The sequence below is a fragment of the Episyrphus balteatus genome, chromosome 1 (genome assembly GCF_945859705.1).
Source record: "Episyrphus balteatus chromosome 1, idEpiBalt1.1, whole genome shotgun sequence".
Lineage (NCBI taxonomy): Eukaryota > Metazoa > Arthropoda > Insecta > Diptera > Syrphidae > Episyrphus > Episyrphus balteatus.
The window spans coordinates 120,376,043-120,396,774 of record NC_079134.1 but is presented as its reverse complement, the minus strand read 5'-3'; the positions used below and the strand labels follow the sequence as shown (position 1 = coordinate 120,396,774).

The following is a 20,732-nucleotide window of genomic DNA, read 5'->3' as shown; positions in this document are numbered from 1 at the left end:
ACCATTTGTATGGCCATGGCATCCATGTTGGATTCAAAAATTTTTTTTTTTACAAAAAACCAAAAATCATTGGAATATTCTTAGCTACATTTTAAGCCCATAACCATTAACATTAGTTGCGTCGTTCTTGTGGTATAAGCGTTTGAAGGTAGCCACATTGATTTTTTTTTCGATTTTGAAAAAATCAAAAGTGGAAACTTTTTTATTTTTATTTCTAAGTTTTCGAAAAAACTGTGGTAATTTTTTATATATATTTGTTCAACAATCTTATCAGGATCCATTTAAGACTTTGATCTGGAAAATGCATTGCGTATATCTCGAAATATTAACATTTCAATACAACCATGTCAAACAAATTTTTGATTATTTTTTTCTATGAGAGCTTTTTTCAAACCTCATTTTCTCCGCTTTTTTTTTGATTTAATATTTTGGAAAATTTTTATGGAAATCTATAAAAATGAAAATAAACAAAATGAAAGGTATCTTTGCACACGACAAGGACCCTTCTCCGGTGGGCATAGTTCGGCCACCCAGAGGAATGGAGACGATGCGGATGTTGCGTCTGTTGATTTTTGCTAGTAAACCAATTTAAAACTCTTTTTGACGACGATTCTTCGCTTTGACTGGAGAACTGTTTTAAGTTTAATTTTTGCCTTCAATCTTATACCTATGGTGTGTTATTTACCGTTTAAAATGCTCAGTATTAACAATTTTCCTAACAAATCCTTTTTTTTCTTTTGATACCCGAGTACCCGGGTACCCGGGTATTCGGGTAACTAAACAACCGGGTACCCGGGTACCCGAACTACCCGGGTACCCGAATACCCGGGTACCCGGGTACTCGAGTAATACCCGAAAACTCGGGTACCCGGGTACTCGGGCGAGTACTCGGGTATCCGGGTATCAAGAGCTCTATTAAAATCTACAATCTTTTGGCACTTTTCTTGACAAAAATGAAATATGTACATACCTACTATATTTTTTAGACAATTTTTACCAAAGAGCGAAAAACCATCTTTTATTGATTTTTAAATATCGTGTCTTTTAAAAGAATTTAGAGCAAATTCATTTTTTATAGGAAATTTGAAAAATTTAAAATCGCTTAAAACGCTCAAATATTGAAATTGATGTATAAAACTAATTGCAATCGTTTGTCCACCTCGAAAAAATCATCGTTTTTCTACTCTATAATATTCAGTTAGTGAATGGTAAAAAAAATTCAGATGGTTTTACTATTCAGTCAGTCAATTAAGAGGAAACTAAGAAAGTCACTGTGGTGTATGCGTAACTTTTGTTGGGAATTTTGAGGACTTTTGAATTTTTCAGTGAAAATTTTTATATTTTGAATATATCCTGAACGTAGACTGGACAAACGATGATTTCCGGTATGTGTAAAGAACTACAGAAGTTTAAATTTTCGCAAAAAAAGAAGTTTTTGGAGATTTAAGAGATTGAATTTTTCAGTATGAAATTTATTTTTGAATATCTTCTAATAGCCCAGGCAAATAAGTAATCAAATCGCATTTTTTGCGATACAAAGTCTTTTTCATGGAATGTGTTTGGGTGTATATGTATATCCTCATCATAAAAAATTGTTGGAATCATAAAATGTCGGGAAGATCTTGTAGAAAATGTTGGTACCCTTTTATTTAATAGTTCCATTTTTATTCATTTTAACCAAAATGAACAAAGACAGACTTATAAATAATAATAAAATTATCTAACAAATGATATATATGTATGTACATTCCGTGAGTTGATTTAATTAATTTTTATACTTGGTCAAAGTCCAGATTTGTCTCGCAAGGTAAGGGCAAAATGACATTTTTTCAAATATCTAACGAACTTTTGATTTGTTTGGGTGATATACAAATTCGTTTGTACAGCGTGTTCCAAAAGACTTGAGAGCTCTCAGAATCTGGCAATTTGTTCACCCCGAATCCTTACGGTTTTCGATTAAATGCAGCCATTGTCAAATTTTGAAAAATACCTTCCTTGCAACAGTATTTTGCATCCTCCGCCCATAATTTCTTTTTGTTTTTTACTATGCTTACATTGCCTAATATATTTTTTATTTCATAAGCCATTCTACTGCAAATAAATTAACAGTTCCAAAATTAATACAAACTCAGAGCAACACGCCGAAAAAAAATTGTGTGGTGTGACACTGGTTTGTTATTTTAAAAACTTATGCCGGTATTGCAGGTTTGAAAAAAATTATACAAGTTTTCAAAGTTGAAGTTAGAACGAAAAATATTACAATTTCAATTCAACAAAATAAGGTTTTTCAGTGCAGAAAAATAAAAACAAATTTCACAAGAACTGCATTTAATCGAAAACCGTAAGGATTCGGGAAAAACGAGTTACCAAATTCCGAGAGCCCTATAGGTAGGCTTATCAGTATATTTCGTTTGATCCATTACATTTGGGACACCCTGTATATGATTTTTAACTGTGAATATGCATTTCTTTGGTCAGTTTTGGTTTAAATGAATTAAAAATGCAGCTATGTATTAACCCTTTCGGACCCAGCGTTACTCTCATGTAACATTTTTTTTTTTTTAATTCGTAAAAATATTAAACTATTTTTTAGGTTAAGATGGCTTAATCGAAAGATAATAATGCCTAGTTACTGGATTATTACAAAAAGTTAGTCAAATATCATACCTTTAATTTTTGTTTATCGAGAAAGGGACAGAAATTCACATTTTTTTTTTGCAAAAAAAAATTTTTTTATATATGGTCATAATTTTGAAAAAAAGATATAAAAAATGTTAATGCAGAAAGTGTTTTGTTTTTTTGCTTAGAAGAAGTAGCATACATTATAGTTTCATAAAAAGTTATTTTCTCAGTTGTCCGACTTTTGTTGGTGGTTATAGGCAGTGCATGTTACTTACATGTACCTAACATGAGAAAAACACATTAGTTTTGCTATTTATTATTTTGGAAAATAACTTTTTGCTATTCATATTTCTTAGTTGTGATGTTTTTGACCCGATAATACCGAAAAAACATTTTTTAATATTGATTTTCATAGCTTGGGTTCGAAAGGGTTAAATAAAAACTCCCGACATCCTATAATTTTTGGGGATTTTAAGGGGCTTTTAAATTAAAATGTGAAAAAAACAATATATTCCAAACTACATACCTACTAGGGTGTGTCACTTTTGTATGGACGAAAAAAAAATATCTTATTTTGCAATGTAATAGTGGTCAAAAGTTTTGTTAGGGTCTAAGGTTTAATAATATGTAAAAAAAATTATAATATCGTTCGCCTTTGGCTCGCTCAAATCGGTTGAAGTTGTTAGGAAAACAACGATTTTATATGAAAAAACGATTTATTTCCTTCGCATATTTTTTCGCAAATTCTTTACTAAGTGATCAATTGCAACAAATATAAGCTTAAAAGTTTTTTTCTATATATATATACATATATATATTTATATTATTTGTTTTTGTATTCAAACGTCGAAATTAAAAAAAAAACATATATTTAAAAATTTTTTAAAATCCAAATTTCTTCGATTTCTTCCTATATTTTTAGTGAGCCAAAGATATTAATTAAAATGAAAATTGTAAACGCAGGATTTATTTTTGATAAGTAATGCAACTTTTAAAAGCTTTTACATTTGAAAATACCATACTTTAGCATTTTGACACACCCTAATACCTACTAAATATTTTATTGAAATTTTTTTTAAAAAAATCCAACAATTTTCAAAAAAAAAAATTCTAAAAATTCCGAGTTTCCCTTGTACATTGGTCCTCTCAAACAAAAGGTCGTGAACTTTTTTCTTTAAATGATCATCAGCTTTGCGAATAATTTTAAAGAAATTTTGAAGCCCAATCAATTTGTCAAAATATGGTCATGAAATCGCAGTTTTTGAGAAACATTTTTTTTCCATGTACCTAATGTGATGTTTTGAACTAATGCTCGCCATTTTTTCCTAAATCTAAATCGGCTATGCAACGTAAACAAGTTACTATTTTAAAAGTTGCCAACTTTTTTTTTTATTATTATTAACTTATCTTTCATTTGAAATCAGTGCAGCCCTATTTATCAACTTGAATTATAAACCTTATAAAACGTGACTTTAAAAATCTAGATCCATAACTATAACGTAAAACATAATTAAATATTATTGATTCTGATTAAGTTCATCTGCTTCTGTGTTGTATAGAATTATACTCATGTAGCAGTTAATTTTTATAAAAAAAAAAAATACCTCCAACTGTATTAATTGAAATATTCCCTTCAATTAAGAGCAACATTTTCAAACACATAAATTACTCAATCATTAAATAAATTGAATACTCATTTTTCTCAATGACATGCAAAAACAAAGAATAAATTATTTCAGTAAATTATTATTTTTAATTTATCCCCGAGTACCTACATCTAAAACTAAACACAAAAATATTTATTTCTTCTTGCAGATTCTTCTACCTTTATCACTTCTCATTCTATGCCTACCATTATCGCTTTAGTGGACAAAACCGAAGTCTGGCTCTGGTTTCATCATGGCTCTTCATCCAGGTAACGTATCATTTTCACGCCCACATCAACACAGACATCCTTTCAATTTCAAAAGAACATTTATATTTTTGTAATATGTTTGTTTTGTTTTATTTTCTACAAACTAATTAAAAATGAGATACCACAATGCACAAACAAACACACACACACACATAAACACACAACATAAATTTATGCCAAGTATGTGTGATTATCGCCTATTCATTGGTCTTTTAGATTGCATTTCCTTTTATACTCAGACTCACCATAATTGCATATTCACTTCAAATAAACTTATATATATAGAAAGATATATAAATATGTATATAAAGATACAATACATATAGATATAAACTATCAGATATAAAGATAATAATTTAATCGTCAGATCAGAACAGGAAACGCAAACAGACCTGTGTTGTGGTATTCTCTCCATAAACATAGATAAATTTAACTTTGTAAAAGCCCTGCATCCTTTTCCGTTCGAAAAATTGTAGCTTTATTGCTGTTTGCTGCTGCTGTTCTTGGGCAAAATAAAGCGAAACTCTTACTCACCCACTTTTTCCAGTAGGTGAATGGGTATGGGTACTGGAGTAGGTGGATTGGGGTTTTAAGATAGAATCTTGTATACATACACTCGAACTCACTTGATTGAGGTTGTATATTTACATTAAAGAATTTGAATGTATTGATTGCATCAATAGTTGTGATATCGATTCGGTGTTTAATTAAAAATTTGGCAAACCTTTGACTAACGCTCATGCGAAAAAAATTGATGCATAGCGCTGTATAGTATTGTTTTACAAGATTTGCGATTCTCGGCAAATTATCCTTTACCAACCAATATGTTCCACTATTACTTTACCTTCTCCAGCCAGCTCTATCCTTAGCTAGCTGCTTCCAGTTTCGAACACCAAGTTCCACTTCCGTGCGCCACCTAGGACGCTATTCTTTTACTGCACCGTCCGGTCCCTCTCGGTTGGATTCAAAAACTTTCCGTTCCGGAGCATTGTTGGACAATGCGTTCCACATAACCTTGCCATCTCAATCGCTGCACATTTACAACCTGCCTGTTGTACCTTATTCTCCTACACAGTGAAAGAGCTTAGCTCGTATCAGAGTAGGTGCTGTTAAAGACACTGTTGGCGCAGTTTAAATGGTCTCCATTCTACGGTCATACTTTCCAAATTTGGCACATGAGTTGCTGCATTGAGGTTTGCAACCTTAAGTTGTCCATCTTTCTAAAACTTCCTATTATAGAGCATCCCTGTATTAACTCGTTCGCTCTATTCTGCCGTTGCCTCTTTATCCTCCTGAGAAACAGATAAGATATTCCTCAGTTTTCATTGTAGAACTCTCTCTCTCTGCAGTATCGCTTTGTGGGCTTTGTCTTTAGCTGCATGTACTTGCCAGCATTTAAATCAAACGAGGGATTTGGTTATGGTGGCTTCGTCAAACCTAGTATCTCAGAGTCGGCAGCTTTTGATGGGCAGTGTTGCCACTGGTTCTCAATTCCTTCTGCTGGACGCTAAGATCTTCAAGAAAAAGGCCTGGCAATCTCTTGCGACTGTAGTCTTCTGACGTTGAAATTCCTCACTGGATTTCATAGTAATGGCAAAGGTTCGGATGTCCGTTTCCCTTAATTGCCTACTACTAAATAATGGTCATAGTCAATGTTGACTCCTCGGAACTTTCGGACATCGTTGGCCTTATTTCGTTTGAAGGGTTTGTCATCAGTAAATTCATCCGTATGCAAGGTTTATCGACGTTCCATTATTACATTTTACTTCTGGACGAGCAGTTAACACGACGAAAGGAGCCCCCAGCCTGGAGAGTCAGGTCCCTCCATGCGGGAAGCCGGACAATTCGCTCGTTAATTACCTTACACGGAGAGAAAATAACGGAGGGCGATAGTACTGAATATTATGAATTAGTCCTCATAAGATAGTCCTCAGATAAGGCACCACCGTTGATCTCATCTGGGAGATTCTTCCGCTGCCGCCTCGGTCCAAGGTAAAGAGCCTTAGTGGACACACTTTTCAGCCTCTCTCTCATTTGCTTCAATTCATTTAGGTTTTGAACCGGACAAAATTATATACCTACAGCATTTTTACTGCAGTGGAAATTGTTGCCAGCTATTAAGAGAGGTCTTTAAGACCTGGCTTAATTCATCTGTACATGATGCTGAGATATGTCCACCTGATTATAACTTATATCGTTTAGACAGAAATCCTTCTAATAGCGTTTTCAAAAATGGAGGTGGCGTTTTAATTGCTGTTAAATGTTGTCTTAAATCTGAGTTGTTGTTTTCAAACAAGCATACAAATTTGGAACTCGTCACAATAAAGATAAATTACTGTCATTCTTCGTTTGTCATCTGTGGTATTTATGTCCCGTCTGGATCATCGCCTTCTGTTTATGAACTGTATTCATCTGCTATATCGGATATTGTTGAAAATTCAGTTATGAGTAATATATTTATCTTTGGGGACTTCAATTTAACAAATCTTGAATGGAAAAGGGATGATGATTTGAAATATACTTATAATGTGCTAGAGCATGGTCCAATATTTCAAAGAAATTTTGTTGAGACAGTACACTTATGTGGTCTAACTCAAATTAATAGATTAACAAACGAATTTCGTCGATTTCTTGATCTCGTGTTTACTGATTTCCCTGTTTCCTGTGATACTGTTTGTGTAAATGACTGGCTTTTGCCAAAAGTACCTCACCACAACGTACTTAATTGCAATATACAAATCGATCATCAAATTTCTTCAAATATTATTGCTGAACCTAACTTAGACCATGACTTTAATTTTAGTAAAATCGATTTAGTGAAGTTAGAACAATTTTTTATCGATTTTGACTGGACAAGTGTCTTAAGTATAAGTGATGTCAATGCATGTGTTGAAAACTTTTATGCTGTTTTAAGTAATTGTATTCATTTTTGTGTTCCTGTTATAAGAAAAAAAAAACAAATCCTCCATCAGTGAATTGGTTAAATAAGGATCTAAGACGCTTACGAAACTTTAAAAACGCATGTCACAAAAAATGGAAAAGAACGAGTTGCATCCAGTTTTATAACCGTTACTTATACTATCGCAAGCTATTTAACACAAGTTTAAAAACATCTTACAAAGCCTATATTTATAAAATTAAGTGCAATATATCAGGTAATCCGAAATAATTCTGGAAATATGTTAACTCCAAACGAAAAAGTTCAACATATCCGTCAACAGTGCAATATAAAGATAAAATTTCTAGCTGCGATAAAGAAATTAGTAACATATTTGCAGATTTCTTCCAACAGACATATACCTCGAGCAATCCTAATTACTGTGATAATATAGATTTAAGTTTTCCAACCTGTGATATACCTTTTATAAGATTGACTGAAGTGGAAGTAGTGCAATATATTGACGAATTAAAAAATAACTGTTTGTCCGGTCCCGATAAAATTCCGTCCATATTTGTCAAAGCAAGCAAGTCCTATATATGTTCTGTAATTACGTATATATATAATTGTTCACTGTCAACTGGTGTTTTCCCTGAGCTGTGGAAATCTTCATTTATTGTCCCTCTTCATAAGAGTGGAAATAAGAATAACGTTGAAAACTATCGAGGAATTGCGAAACTCTCATGCTTACCAAAATTATTTGAGAAAATAGTCTGCAAACATATTCAATTTTACTGCCAAGGATTAATTTCCCCTGAGCAGCATGGGTTCTGCTTGCAGAAGTCAACTTCAACAAACCTATTGGAGTTTGCTAACAATGTTAACATCAATCTGCAAAATGGCCTCCAAACTGATGTTTTCTACGCTGATCTTAGCAAAGCTTTTGATAGAGTGTGCCACTCCATAGGGGAGAGTGGGGCAGTTTTGAACACGGGGCACATTTGAACACTGCATATAAAATTTTAGTATAGGGTAAGGTGGTATAAGAGTGCGCATTTTAGACAAACTACCAAATAAAACAATAACAAAAAGAATTTAACTACTTTTTTTATATATAGTTTTTAGTTTATAATCAAAGCAACGAAAAAAACTTAAAACTGGTAACAAAAATGTATTAATTCAAAAGTTATAAACAAAATACCACATTAGGAAATTTGCGCACTCTTATACATCCTATTGTGTAAGAGTGCGCGGCTTAGTTTGTAAGAGTGCGCAGTTGCGCACAGGTGTAAGTTCGCACAAAAGTCGCAAATAAAATCGCCTATATTTAAATAAACAGAGTATTTTTCAACCCATCACTTCTTGCATGAGGAACAATCAATTTAGTCTTCGATTAATGGTTCCGAGAAAATTTCAATATTTCCTAGCTACTTCCATTCGCTTGTTTTTTGTAAAACTTTTATTTGGTTTCTTTTTGGTTGGAATTGCTTTTTCTAGCTGCTGTTTGCTGGTATATGGACAAATGCCAGTTATTTTGAAGCCTTGGATAGCATTTACTGCTCTTATAACCCGCGCACTCTTATACATCATCATGGTGCGCACTCTTACACGTTCAGACATGTAATCGAAGAATGTATATATATTTCACAATGCACTTTATGACCAGTCTTACGTGTTCCTCAAATGTTTCTTTTTGTCGACTTTTTAATGTCCCATACTTTGTTTATTGTTATTTTTTGTTGTTAAGCGGAAAATTTAATTTGTTTGGCAAGAAATATTGAAAAAAAAAGTGCTAAAAAACTTAAACTTAACTAGCACCTCTGTTTACAAACACATTTGCATGAAATTTTGACAGCAGATCAAACTCATTTAGATCTTTCCAAAATAAGTGCATTCAGTCTTATATTCCCTTTCAAACCGTAGAAAATGGCCTTGCGCACTCTTATCAACCGCGCACTCTTATACCATCCTACCCTATCAATCTTTTTTAGAAGTATTTCGATATTTGAACCCGTCAACACGATATCCATAAATGTCAACGACTTTCCATCGTTATCTCGGCTGACTTTCAGATTTAAAGGTGGAAGGTGATTCTTATAGTGGTTTTGCATTATTTCAGTTTTTTAGTTGTAAGAGTTTAAAACAAAATTGGTACGTGATTTCAAAACGTAATACAATTTTTGTTAATGGTTAATGAATTTTAAACTAATTGACGGTGAATTTTTGAATGAATATATTAATGTTAAATATTTATTCAACATTTTATGTCGTTGACACAGTGGGGGCAGTTTTGAACAAGTATGGTGGGGCACTTTTGAACATGTTCAAAACCGCCCCGAGCAGTTTGTATCAGACATTTTAAGGACACTTGAATGTGTTTTATTTAATAAATCGTAATGTTCTTATAAAAATAAATAATGAAACTAGCACTTGTGGTCAAAATTAAAGAAAAAATGGGAATATGTACATTGTACAACATAATTGAAGTTTTAAAAAAATGAATGAATTCTTCAAGTTCTGCTAGACTGTTCTCGATGAGAACTCGATTATATACCGCTTAAGCGTTATAGAAATTAAAGTCAAGCTACCTACACACTTAATTAATGCTCCTGGTACATGAAGAACATCCGCTTTGTTAACATTTGGATTTAATGTCTAGAAATATATCTATATATATTGAAAATAAATCTATTTTACTCTGAGAAGCATAAATGGTATGAATACCATTTTTTTAAGATATATTTTAAATGAATTTTTCTTGGTTTTTGTTTTTCTTTTGAACTTATAAATGTGATAAACTGATAACTACCTATAGTTTAAATTTTAATGTTATTTTTTCTGAGTTTTTATTATTTGTTGGTTAATTGAATATGATATAATAATCAATTTGGAGTTTTTTTATGTTCTTATTAAAAAACTAATAAAAAGTTAAGTATTATTTATTCATTACAACGAAATTAATACTGATGTTCAAAACTGCCCCTTCCATGTTCAAAACTGCCCCATACATGGGGCACTTTTAAACATAAGATCTAATATTGGTTAAAAATTAAAATTAAATATAAATAATATGCTAAAATAACCAGATATAATTTAAAATCGAAGTTCAATATCACTGCTTCATATAAGTAAACTTAACAGATCAATAAATCGAATAAATATCTTTCTAGCAGTTGCGAAAGCAAAAAGTGTTCAAAACTGCCCCACTCTCCCCTACTATTTAATAAATTGGCAAAATACGGTTTTCCTGAATGGTTTCTTGACTGGATAAAATCTTATTTAAAAGCACGAACACAGTTTGTCATCTTTAAGAAAAGTATATCTAAGCAAATTGATGTCTTATCCGGAGTTCCACAGGGTAGCCACATTGGACCACTTTTATTTATCCTTTTTCTCAATGATATTTCGTATTGTAAAATTCTCAAATTTGGTGACGACTTCAAACTTTTTTACGGTTATTCGAACCCAAATGGCTATTTATTTCTACAACACGACATTGACAGAATATTTGAATGGTGCAATACAAATGGAATGAAACTTAACAAAAAAAAGTGCAAAGTAATGTCCTATTCCAGGAGCAGGAACCCCTATTTATCTTACTACTTTGTTGAAGAATACATGATCGAAAGAGTTGAACATTTCAATGACTTAGGAGTCTTATTTGATACAAAGCTGTCGTTCAACCCTCATATTGACATCATCACAAGCAAGGCAAGGAGTCGCCTCGGTTTTATAATGAGGTTCTCAAAAGAATTCAATGATCCTCATATTCTAAAGGTTTTGTATTGTGCTCTCGTCCGTCCCATCGTTGAATATTGTAGCTGTATATGGTGTCCTAGCTACGACGTAGCCATAAATAAAATTGAAAGTGTTCAAAAACACTTTTTACTATTTGCTCTTCGACATCTCCCTTGGGACCCGAATCTAAATCTTCCGGCTTATGAAAATCGCTTAAAGCTTCTTGGACTGTCGACACTTAAGAAACGGAGAGAAGTCACCAATGTTCTTTTTATCTACCAACTTATATCCGGATCAATCAATTCACCTTCTATCCTCAGCATGCTGAACATCAACACTCGCCCAAGACTTACTCGCAACCCTTCATTTTTTTATACGGCTTCATCCAGAGTTAACTATGGAATTAATGAGCCTGTTAATATTATGTGCATGGACTTTAATCAATATTATCAAAACATAGATTTTAATTTATCAAAAAATATTTTAAAGACGAAACTATTGAATTGTTAATTATGATTTCTTAAATTTTTTAAAATAACTATTGTTACTATTTTAACAACTTAGACACGTAGTCTGTAGTTGAATAAATAAATAAATAAATAAATTGAATCCAATCTAAATTCAGTTCAATAGAAAAAAAACACCCTTTCATCCATGATATGCTTATTTGCTTATGGTCTTTTTTATTCTTGATTCCAATATGACCATCAATATTTTGAACCAATTTTTTTAAATCTATCATTTTTTTAACAAGGTGTTTTGATTGCACAACGTTTTTTTTTTCGTTAAAAAAAAACACCCTTTCACACCCAAAAATATATATATATCTAAACTCCCTGGCGTACTACCTGCATCTTTCCATATTTATTCACTATAAGTAACTTAAGAAAATAAAATTTTTCTTTTTTTTTGGTTCTGAACAATTTTCTTAAAAAAACTATTGTGAACTCAATCAAACAGCGCAGTGTTTAAAACTGTATGTACACTTAATTTTTCAGTCCATATACGATATTGTCGTATTTCGAGGATTCAGTTTAATTCATTGTCTTGTGGTAGTATAGTCATCCTCATCGTATACATAGCCGACCCCCTTTTGAGTATTCTTGCAATATGGTGACACGTGAATTAATTAAGTGGTGTTTTATCACGTGAAAAGCAATGCACTCAGAGAGCGCACCCACGTGATGGGAGTTTCAATTAATTTTTGTTTATAAATTTTTCGGTTATAGGATTTCTGCTGTGCCATGGTGTGCAACTTTTGTTTATGAGTTTCGAAGCCTGTTGAAGTGAGTTTTAGCAAGAGTTTCGTATCTTATTTTTTTCTTTCTAGGAAAAATAAAACAAACTTTAGTTTGTGTTTTAACTTTTTTTTTCTGTTGAAAAAGATTTGCTGTGAGTTCAATAAATCTTTGTGTGTTTACCACAACAATTTTTAGGCTTCATTCAATGTTCGTTTTGTTTTGAGTTTTGTTTAAATAAAAACTAATAAATAGAATTGGATTACTTTTTTAATTAAATATATAATTACATAAGGTTTCAAGATAGATATGTAGAATGTAGGTATTGGTTTTGGATTGAATAAAATATAATTATAAAAAATGTACCTAATTTTTTGTGGATCCTGGAATTGAGGTTTTAGAAATGAGCCTTAAATACGAATTTCATTTTGTATTTTGTATTGTGCACTTGTCAGAATCAGATTTCACATGAACGACATACCATTTCATAAACACACACACACTTAAAAAGAATTCGATTCGAGTTTAGCCAGAATTCATGCGAAGTGAATTCTTGGGTAAGGATATTTTTTTTTAAATTATCAAAAACAAATAGAATATTTCAGATAATAGAAGAGAACAATTTAAACTTCTTAGTGGCCAACTTGATATTTCAGTAAAGCTTATGTTCGTATAATTGATAGATTTCAAAACTACGAGAATAGTTTTACATCTAAACTATTTTTTTGAATTTTTAAAATTGAAATTTTTCCATGAACTTGTAGTATTACCGAAATTAAATTTAAGATTTCAAATTTTTTATGTCAAGTGTCTCTTTATTAATCAATTTTTTTTTTTTTTTTGTTAATTTACAATTTTCAACCTTTCGTTGAACTTTCTAAAAAAATCTACTTGAAACTATAGACCAGTGCCGAAGCCTTCAAAAACATTAAAAAGTAAAAAAGAAATCATAATAGAATGAAACCCATTGGAAAAGGAGGTGAATATGACAAAAATTAATATAAAAATAAATTACGGGCGAGCCGAGTCCGGGAAGTGTGTGGTTTGAGTTTTTAATGGTAAAAAATGGTATGTCTCGATTTGTATGGCAAAGTTGTAGGCAATAAAAAGATCTACGACTTTTGTATCAACAATTTTTCACATAACCCCAAAATTTAGGTGAAAAATTAAAAAACCCGAGTTTTTCAGTTAATAAAGTGTAAATTTTAATAAAAAGGCCAAAATTGTAAACAATGATAAAAAAATTTTCGAATTCAAGCTTTTTTCATTTTATGAGAACATGAACTATAGTATACTAATGTAAATTTTTTTTAAACCATCAGAAAGTTGATATTTCAACGAGCAAAATGCCTACCAACTTTTTGAAAAAAGCTGATATTTTGACACGTGAATTTAGGTGAAAATTGATTGAAAATTAGGGTGTTTTTTTTATATTAAGTCATAATAAGGTAAGTTTTCACCAAATTTCGTAGAAAAAACTTTTTTTTGAAAAAGATAAAAATAAAAAACCAAAAACTCGGTTTTCTTAATTTTTCACCTAAATTTTCAGGTTATGTGAAAAATTGTTGATACAAAAGTTGTAGATTTTTTTGTTACCTAAAACTTTGCCATACAACTTTTTTCCATAGGACTTGTAGTTTTGCCGGAAATCGAGACATATCATTTTTTACCATTAAAAACTCAACCCACCCACTTCCCGGACTCGGCTCGCCCGTAATTTATTTTTCCATTCATTTTTATCATATTCACCTCCTTTTCCAATGGGTTTCATTCTACTATGATTTTTGTTGGTTTCAAAAATTATCGACCCTGGTCTACAACATTATTGAAGATTTTAAAAAATGCCTGAATTCTTAAAGTAAAATAGGCATTTAAAAAAAAAATTTGTTACACCCTTGAAACTTGGCAAAAAGTTTGCTTTTAGGATAAGAACCAAGTACATAAAAAGTCTATAAAAAAAAGTTGGGTGGAAGGGTGTTTTTTCGCGGACAAGAGTTTCGCGGACAAGAGTTTCACGGACAAGAGGGAGGGGGTGAAGGTCAAAAATATACAGAAAAAAATTGTTTGTCGAATATCATCATATGACCCATGTTTTCAAGGTATTTTTTAATGCTGAATCTAATGACATAAAAATAAAGTCAATACGATTGCTCTAAGAAAAGTTATTGCCGATTAAAAACAAGGGTTCTTGTTTTTTGACTTCAACAGGTAAAATATATCCGAAACCCATGTGAAAAACATGCTACACTGATAAAATTCGGGATGAAGGTTTTAGATAAAGCAGGGACAAATAATTTATAAAGTTCTTAAAATTATTTTTGGTGAAAGGTTGTTATTTTGATGGGTTGAGTTGTGTGTGAAAAAGGTATCATAACAGCTGACTTACATTTAATTATTTTTTAAAACTTGGTGAAAAAGTTTTGGTTGGTATAAGAATTAAGAATCTTTAAAGTGTACAAAATTATCTTGAGTGAAAGGGTGTTTTTTTTTTTTTTAAGAAATGACGAAATTCGGAATTAGTACCACAAAAACTGGGAAAAAATTGTTACACCAATGAAAATTGGTAAAAATGTTTGGTTTATAACAGAAACCAAGAATTCAAAAAGTCTATACAAATATTTTATGTTAAAGGGTGTTTTTTTGGGAAATAGAGAAAAATCCGCGATAAGTCCGATAAAATCAGTTGCATAAATGGTTCAAAAATGATCGACCCTGGGCTACTAGTAATTCGAAAGAAAAAAAAAAAACATACCATAAAGATTTATTTTTACAATTAACATAGGTACATATTTTATCCAATTTTAGTCGCATTCAATTTTTGTGATCATCATGTTAAAAGATAAAGTATTTCCTTTCTTCTTCACATGTTCAATGTCTATAAATGCTCAAAGCATAAATATTCTATTTAGTAAAAACATCGAAAATTTTTTTTTCTTTCTTGAAATAGTTTTTCTTACAATTTTTAAATTATTTTATTTTTTTTTATTTTTAAATTATGTAATGTACATAGAAAATTTAGTTTTCTACAAAAACTTACTTAATAAAAATTTTCAAATTCGGATTGTTTTTTTAAGTCACAGACAAAAACTCGCAAAATAACAAAAAGAGGTTACAAAAATGATCATAATATTTATATTATAATTATATCCTTAGATTTTTAAGATTTTTTCTTGTAGATTAGTCATTTATTATGCTTGGAAAAAAACAACGAAAAAAACTTTTAAAAAATCATATCTCAAAAACATATCCATTAAAATTGTTTAAAATCTGATTTTCGAGTTTTCTGGTTGAAAATCTATACGAATGGTATAACGGAAATTGGTGCTTAAAGTTTTTTTTATTTTTTTGTAAACTAGTATAATCTTTTGAAAATTGACGCATCTTCATTTTTGAAGACTTATTTAAGTTGTTATTAATAAAAAAATCGTGCGTTTTCTCATTGCTTAGAAATAAATATAATGCACTTAAATTCTTCTTTAACTCACTTCCTTTTCCAAATTAGAAAGGATTTTCGACGCACTTTGGCAAGTTTTGAGACTAAAAACGGTATCTACGAAATTCTCTTTTGATTTAAACTAATAGTCAAAAGCCATGCTGCTAAAAGTCAGGCCAATACGTTTGGTTCCCAAACAATATGCATCGAGTTTTTGTTGGTGCATATTAACGATTAATGAATTTTCAAAAACAAAATTCTAACCACTTGCTAGTGTTCCTTATGGCAACCGTGACCCAATGACCTTCCTAATTTTCGGATAAAAGTGCCGAACGTGTCACTGTCAAAAATGCACAAAATGCGAAAAAAGACTTAAATTATTGTTTTTAGGGTTATCCTTAAAAAACTAGTTGTTGGCAATAAAGATGTATAACAACCTTTAAGCTTATAAAATTTTGTCTAATTTTGAATCTTAAACCGTCTCTGGAGGCTTATTGGTTTTCAAAATATTGGTTCTCGAATATCATTATATTGCTGAAATCGAATAATTTCTTTATTGTTTTTAACACAAGTAGTCTAAGGGCCATTTTCTTCACTATTGCTCAACTTGAAGCAAACTCGAGAGTTGGCGAACTTGAGAGTTGACTTCAACTCGAAGGTTGGAACAAAAGTTGAACATTTGGTTTTCTTCACTTTTAAAATACAGAATACTGTCAGTTTCAAATTTAAAAAGCAATCGAGTACGTCATTTAAATTGAAGTTCTGTATATTTGGTGCAATTTTTTTTGTCAAAATGTCAAACTAATTTTTTTAATGCATTTTGGTTTGTTCTCTTTTTTGTAAAAATGAATTTCAAAGGAATAATTTTTTTTGTGCAAAAGTGTGTGTGTGTGTGTGCGGGCAATAGCGAAAATCGGTGGAAAATGTGTATGACAATTTTTTAATGAATAATAATATTCTGCGATTGGGAAATATGTTTCCAGAGATTGAATTCTCAATTTTTTTACGAAAACAGAAATAAAAGAGTTTTTCCCAAGATTTAGCATAAAAAAAAGAAAAAAATATGACATTTCACAGAAAACTCTCAAGTTTGCTCTATCAACTTCTGCTATTTTCGGAAGTTGAGCAAACCAGAAGTTGACCAACTGGAGAGTTGAGAATCAAAAGTTGAAACTGTCAACTTTGAGTGAAGAAAAACAAAATCAAAAGTTGAGAATAAAAATCCTCAAGTTGACTTCAACTTTTGGTGAAGAAAACGGCTCTAAATGAGAAATTTCCTCCTTCAAAAGGCGAATTTGTTTGAATTTTGTTTAATGCTTGTCGACTTCTTGTCACCGTAAAGAGTGACTCATAACTTTGTATCCTTTTCTAGTTTCTTTTGATCAGGAGTTCAAGGAAAATAACCGTATTCAAATTTCATATAATCTCTCAAAGGGGGCCCACTTTCCTTACAAAACGTAATGTTCCGTTGTGTATCTTGGTTTTGATTCAATCAAATGCTTTTTATTTTTAGTTGTTCATGTCTTAACCCTCTGTAGGCACACCTCTTTTTTGTGAATTTGGTTTATACTTTTTCATGGCGCTAGAACTTTTTTCGGTCTCACTATTTTATGGAGAATGATATACATATGAAATTGATGTAGAATTTTCCGAGGAATTCGAATGCTGTATTCACAATTCCAAAAAAATGTATTTTCACCCTTATAAAGACACTTTTCTGTGACCACTTTTCATTTTTGTCCTGCCAATTTTTTTTTTCACACTCAGTGAAATCGGTCAATGCGTTGGCTCTCTGATATCCAAAAAAAAAAAAATATCTTCACTCTGTCAACGCACCGGCAATATTAAAATTCAAAATCGTGTATCAGCCCGAGTGTTATCGTACTCGTCAACGCTTTGATATCATTTTCTGAGGGCGATCACACGACATGGCAATCTTGAAAAGATTTTGAAGACATTTTCATGTCAGAGAGCCAACGGGTAATCCTAGCTTCAGTTCTCCCTTTTAACTTGAATGACGGTTTATGTTCTGTTGTTTTTATTAAAAAAGAAAACCGTATTACCTTTCTTAAAAAAATACTTGCTTTTTAGAACATTAGTTTAAACTTTCTAATTTTGTTCATAAAATTTAACATTGTCCAACTTAAAATAATTCTATCGATTTTAAAGAACAAAACAAAAATAATAATTTTTCCCCAATCCGATTGGTATTAAAAATCAGTTTTTTTTTTTTGTAGACAAAGGATTTTCTCCTGTGTAGAGCTATGAAAAAAATGAGTAGGTACATGAGATACCAAGTTTGAGTACCTTTTTTTTTGCAATGATGGACATTGTAATATTATGTTTGATATTTTCCCAAGTTCGTGTTTCATTTCATTTTTCATTTCCACACACATTTCAACCACAAAAAAAAAAAAAACACCAATAAATGAAAGAATGTTCCAATTTTGTTTCAGCAAATCATTAATTTTTTAAATTTAATTCAACAAACCCCATGGTTGTATATGGGTTGTGTTTTTTTTTTGTGTTTCATTCCAGCATTCAATGTTTTACTTCTTCCATCACTACGAGCTGCCAGTAATAATTCAGCAAGCACAGTTCCTTATCATTGCACGAAATCAAACCGGACAGAATGCACCCGCCGGCGCTGCCGGTGTAGGGCTGGCAAATCGTATTGGTCTACTCCGCAATAATGCTCCGAATAATCAAATTATCCGAAATCAAATTGCCAACAACATGCTGGGTGGGCTCCTGCGGCAGTTATTTGAGACAAGAGCACATGCCATAAATACACTACGGCGTGTACTCTTTGGCACTGGGTGGATGGCACCCGTGCGAGTTCGGGTTGAAATTGGAAATTTGCAACGAATTAATTTGGATTCAATCCAAATAAATCCGGCAAACTTTCCTCTTTCAACGGCTGCCGCCGCAGCAGCAGCAGCAAATGCCCCGCTGACAGATCATAATCGTCGCATAGAAACAACCGACCCACCTGCAAACACTTCAAGTATGTATTTTGTATTTATATATATTTTTTTTTAATCCAAACTAATTAAGACTCTGCACTCTGTTTAGGTAGCTCTGCAACCGAGATCACAAGTATCTCAGAAAATGAGCCACCTCAAGGCCAAAGTACCAGTCTCACATCCGAAGAAAACAACCCAAGTCAAATTACATCTGAAGCTTCAGCAAAAACTGCTGAAAACTATAAAAACAATTCACCCACTTTACCACCTCAAAGCGCACCATCATCACTCGAAAAACCAGAGAATGGTAAAAGTTTGGAGACAACGCAACCAACTGGATATCAATTAGGGGGACCAACCCAAAGCAATACCAATGCTGACGACGACAATGTCGAAAAACCAAATTCGTATTCGGTAGAAAGGGTCACCCCATTATCACCCACACCAGCTCAAGGAAATGACAAACAAATTTCCACTTGCCTATCACCAAAGGGCACCCATGTAAATTCCAGCGGCATCGACATCGTCTCAAAGCCGAAGCCGAATGTCGATTCAATAAATGGCAATGGCAGTGCTCCACTCACAAGTCGGGAATTCGAACTTTCCCCCACAATGAATGGAAAAAGATTCCATTCTGTCTGCGGTGGTTACAGCTCTGTTGCTGTTGCTGCTGCACCAAAAGAAGAAGTCACCTCGCAGAAACACTCGTCTGACTGCGACAACGACGATGAAAGTAAGCAAGCACCTTCAACAATAGAAGCAAATTATTCACATGAACACCAGCAAAAGCAATCCGATGCAAAGAACATCGCTTGCAAAATGGCACAAGAAGAGGTGACTGTGCTAAATAATGCAGATGTGAACATAGTGAACACAGAACCAGAAGCAGCTATAGCGGAAACCAATGAAAAGCACAGCGTAGTAGGGGAAGTGAGCAATTTTCCTCCAACTGATTTCAAAGAGATTACAAATGAGGATCCAAGTTTAACTCCTACTCGGACAACCCAACCCCAGTCGGCCCAGCCGGAGTAAAAAGCCGAGTTAAACTCAGCATTGATGATAGTGACAGCGATGTATGTGTTTGGTCTATTTTCCATACTTTCTTATTTTTGTAATTATTTCGCCTTGCCAAAAAAGCATGGAAATTAAAAAAAAAAAAAAAAAAAAACAACTGAAAAGTACTGCTCGAATGTTTCCTCGGAATTTTTTTTATAGCAGACTTTTGTATTATTATTTCCTCAATCTCAATCTATCGTATATAGTTTGGAATGTTGAGCAGGATTGTACGAGTATATAATATGTGAATGAATTTGGAAGATGGTTTCCCTTAAATTTAATTTTGAATTTTTTATTATGAACTGTTTAAAGAATAAGGATATCTGCTGGGTGTTGTTTCCATCGACTTGTGCTCATTTTTGTTTTTGATTTTAAGTTAAATTAAATTATGTATTAACGTTATAATAATTATGAAGATGATAATATGATGATAATGTTGTTGGCTTTTTTTGCGGCCAGCTTTATGATGACACTAAAAATATTGATAGTGACTCAATGTGTACCTATTTAATAAATGAAAATAAAAAATAGATGTTTTTAAAAATGATATCATTTGAATTGAAAATTGAACAAATGAAAATGAAAATTGAAATTGAAATTGAAATAAAGAAAAAAAAAACACAATGTTGTCTGAGTTGGGCTTCATTGTGATTAAATTTACATGCGTTGTTGGGTTTGAGTTTTTTAATTTATTTAATGAAGATGATTCTCTTCAACATTTGAGTGGTATATTCTGAGAATGTACAATTTTCAATTATTGCAATTCGAGTATCATCGATAGATACCTACTCTTGCATGTCTTTTAAAATCTTTAAAATTTAAAACATTAATTAATCAATAAAAATCCGTATAAGAGGTTGGATTTAATTTATAATAAACCAGGAGA

The 20,732-nt window shown here is 31.9% G+C and overlaps 1 protein-coding gene across 1 annotated transcript in view; it reads left to right on the top strand.

Annotated features, from left to right (window-relative positions):
• The window catches only part of LOC129921057 (uncharacterized), a 94,631-nt gene extending 74,186 nt beyond the window's left edge, over positions 1–20,445 (top strand). The window contains exons 12-14 of the mRNA XM_056002693.1: positions 4,438–4,537; positions 18,363–18,831; positions 18,900–20,445. Coding sequence (XP_055858668.1) covers positions 4,438–4,537; positions 18,363–18,831; positions 18,900–19,822 — 1,492 coding nt within the window. The 3' untranslated portion in view covers positions 19,823–20,445. The remainder of the gene's footprint in view (positions 1–4,437; positions 4,538–18,362; positions 18,832–18,899) is intronic.
• Positions 20,446–20,732: the final 287 nt, after the last annotated feature.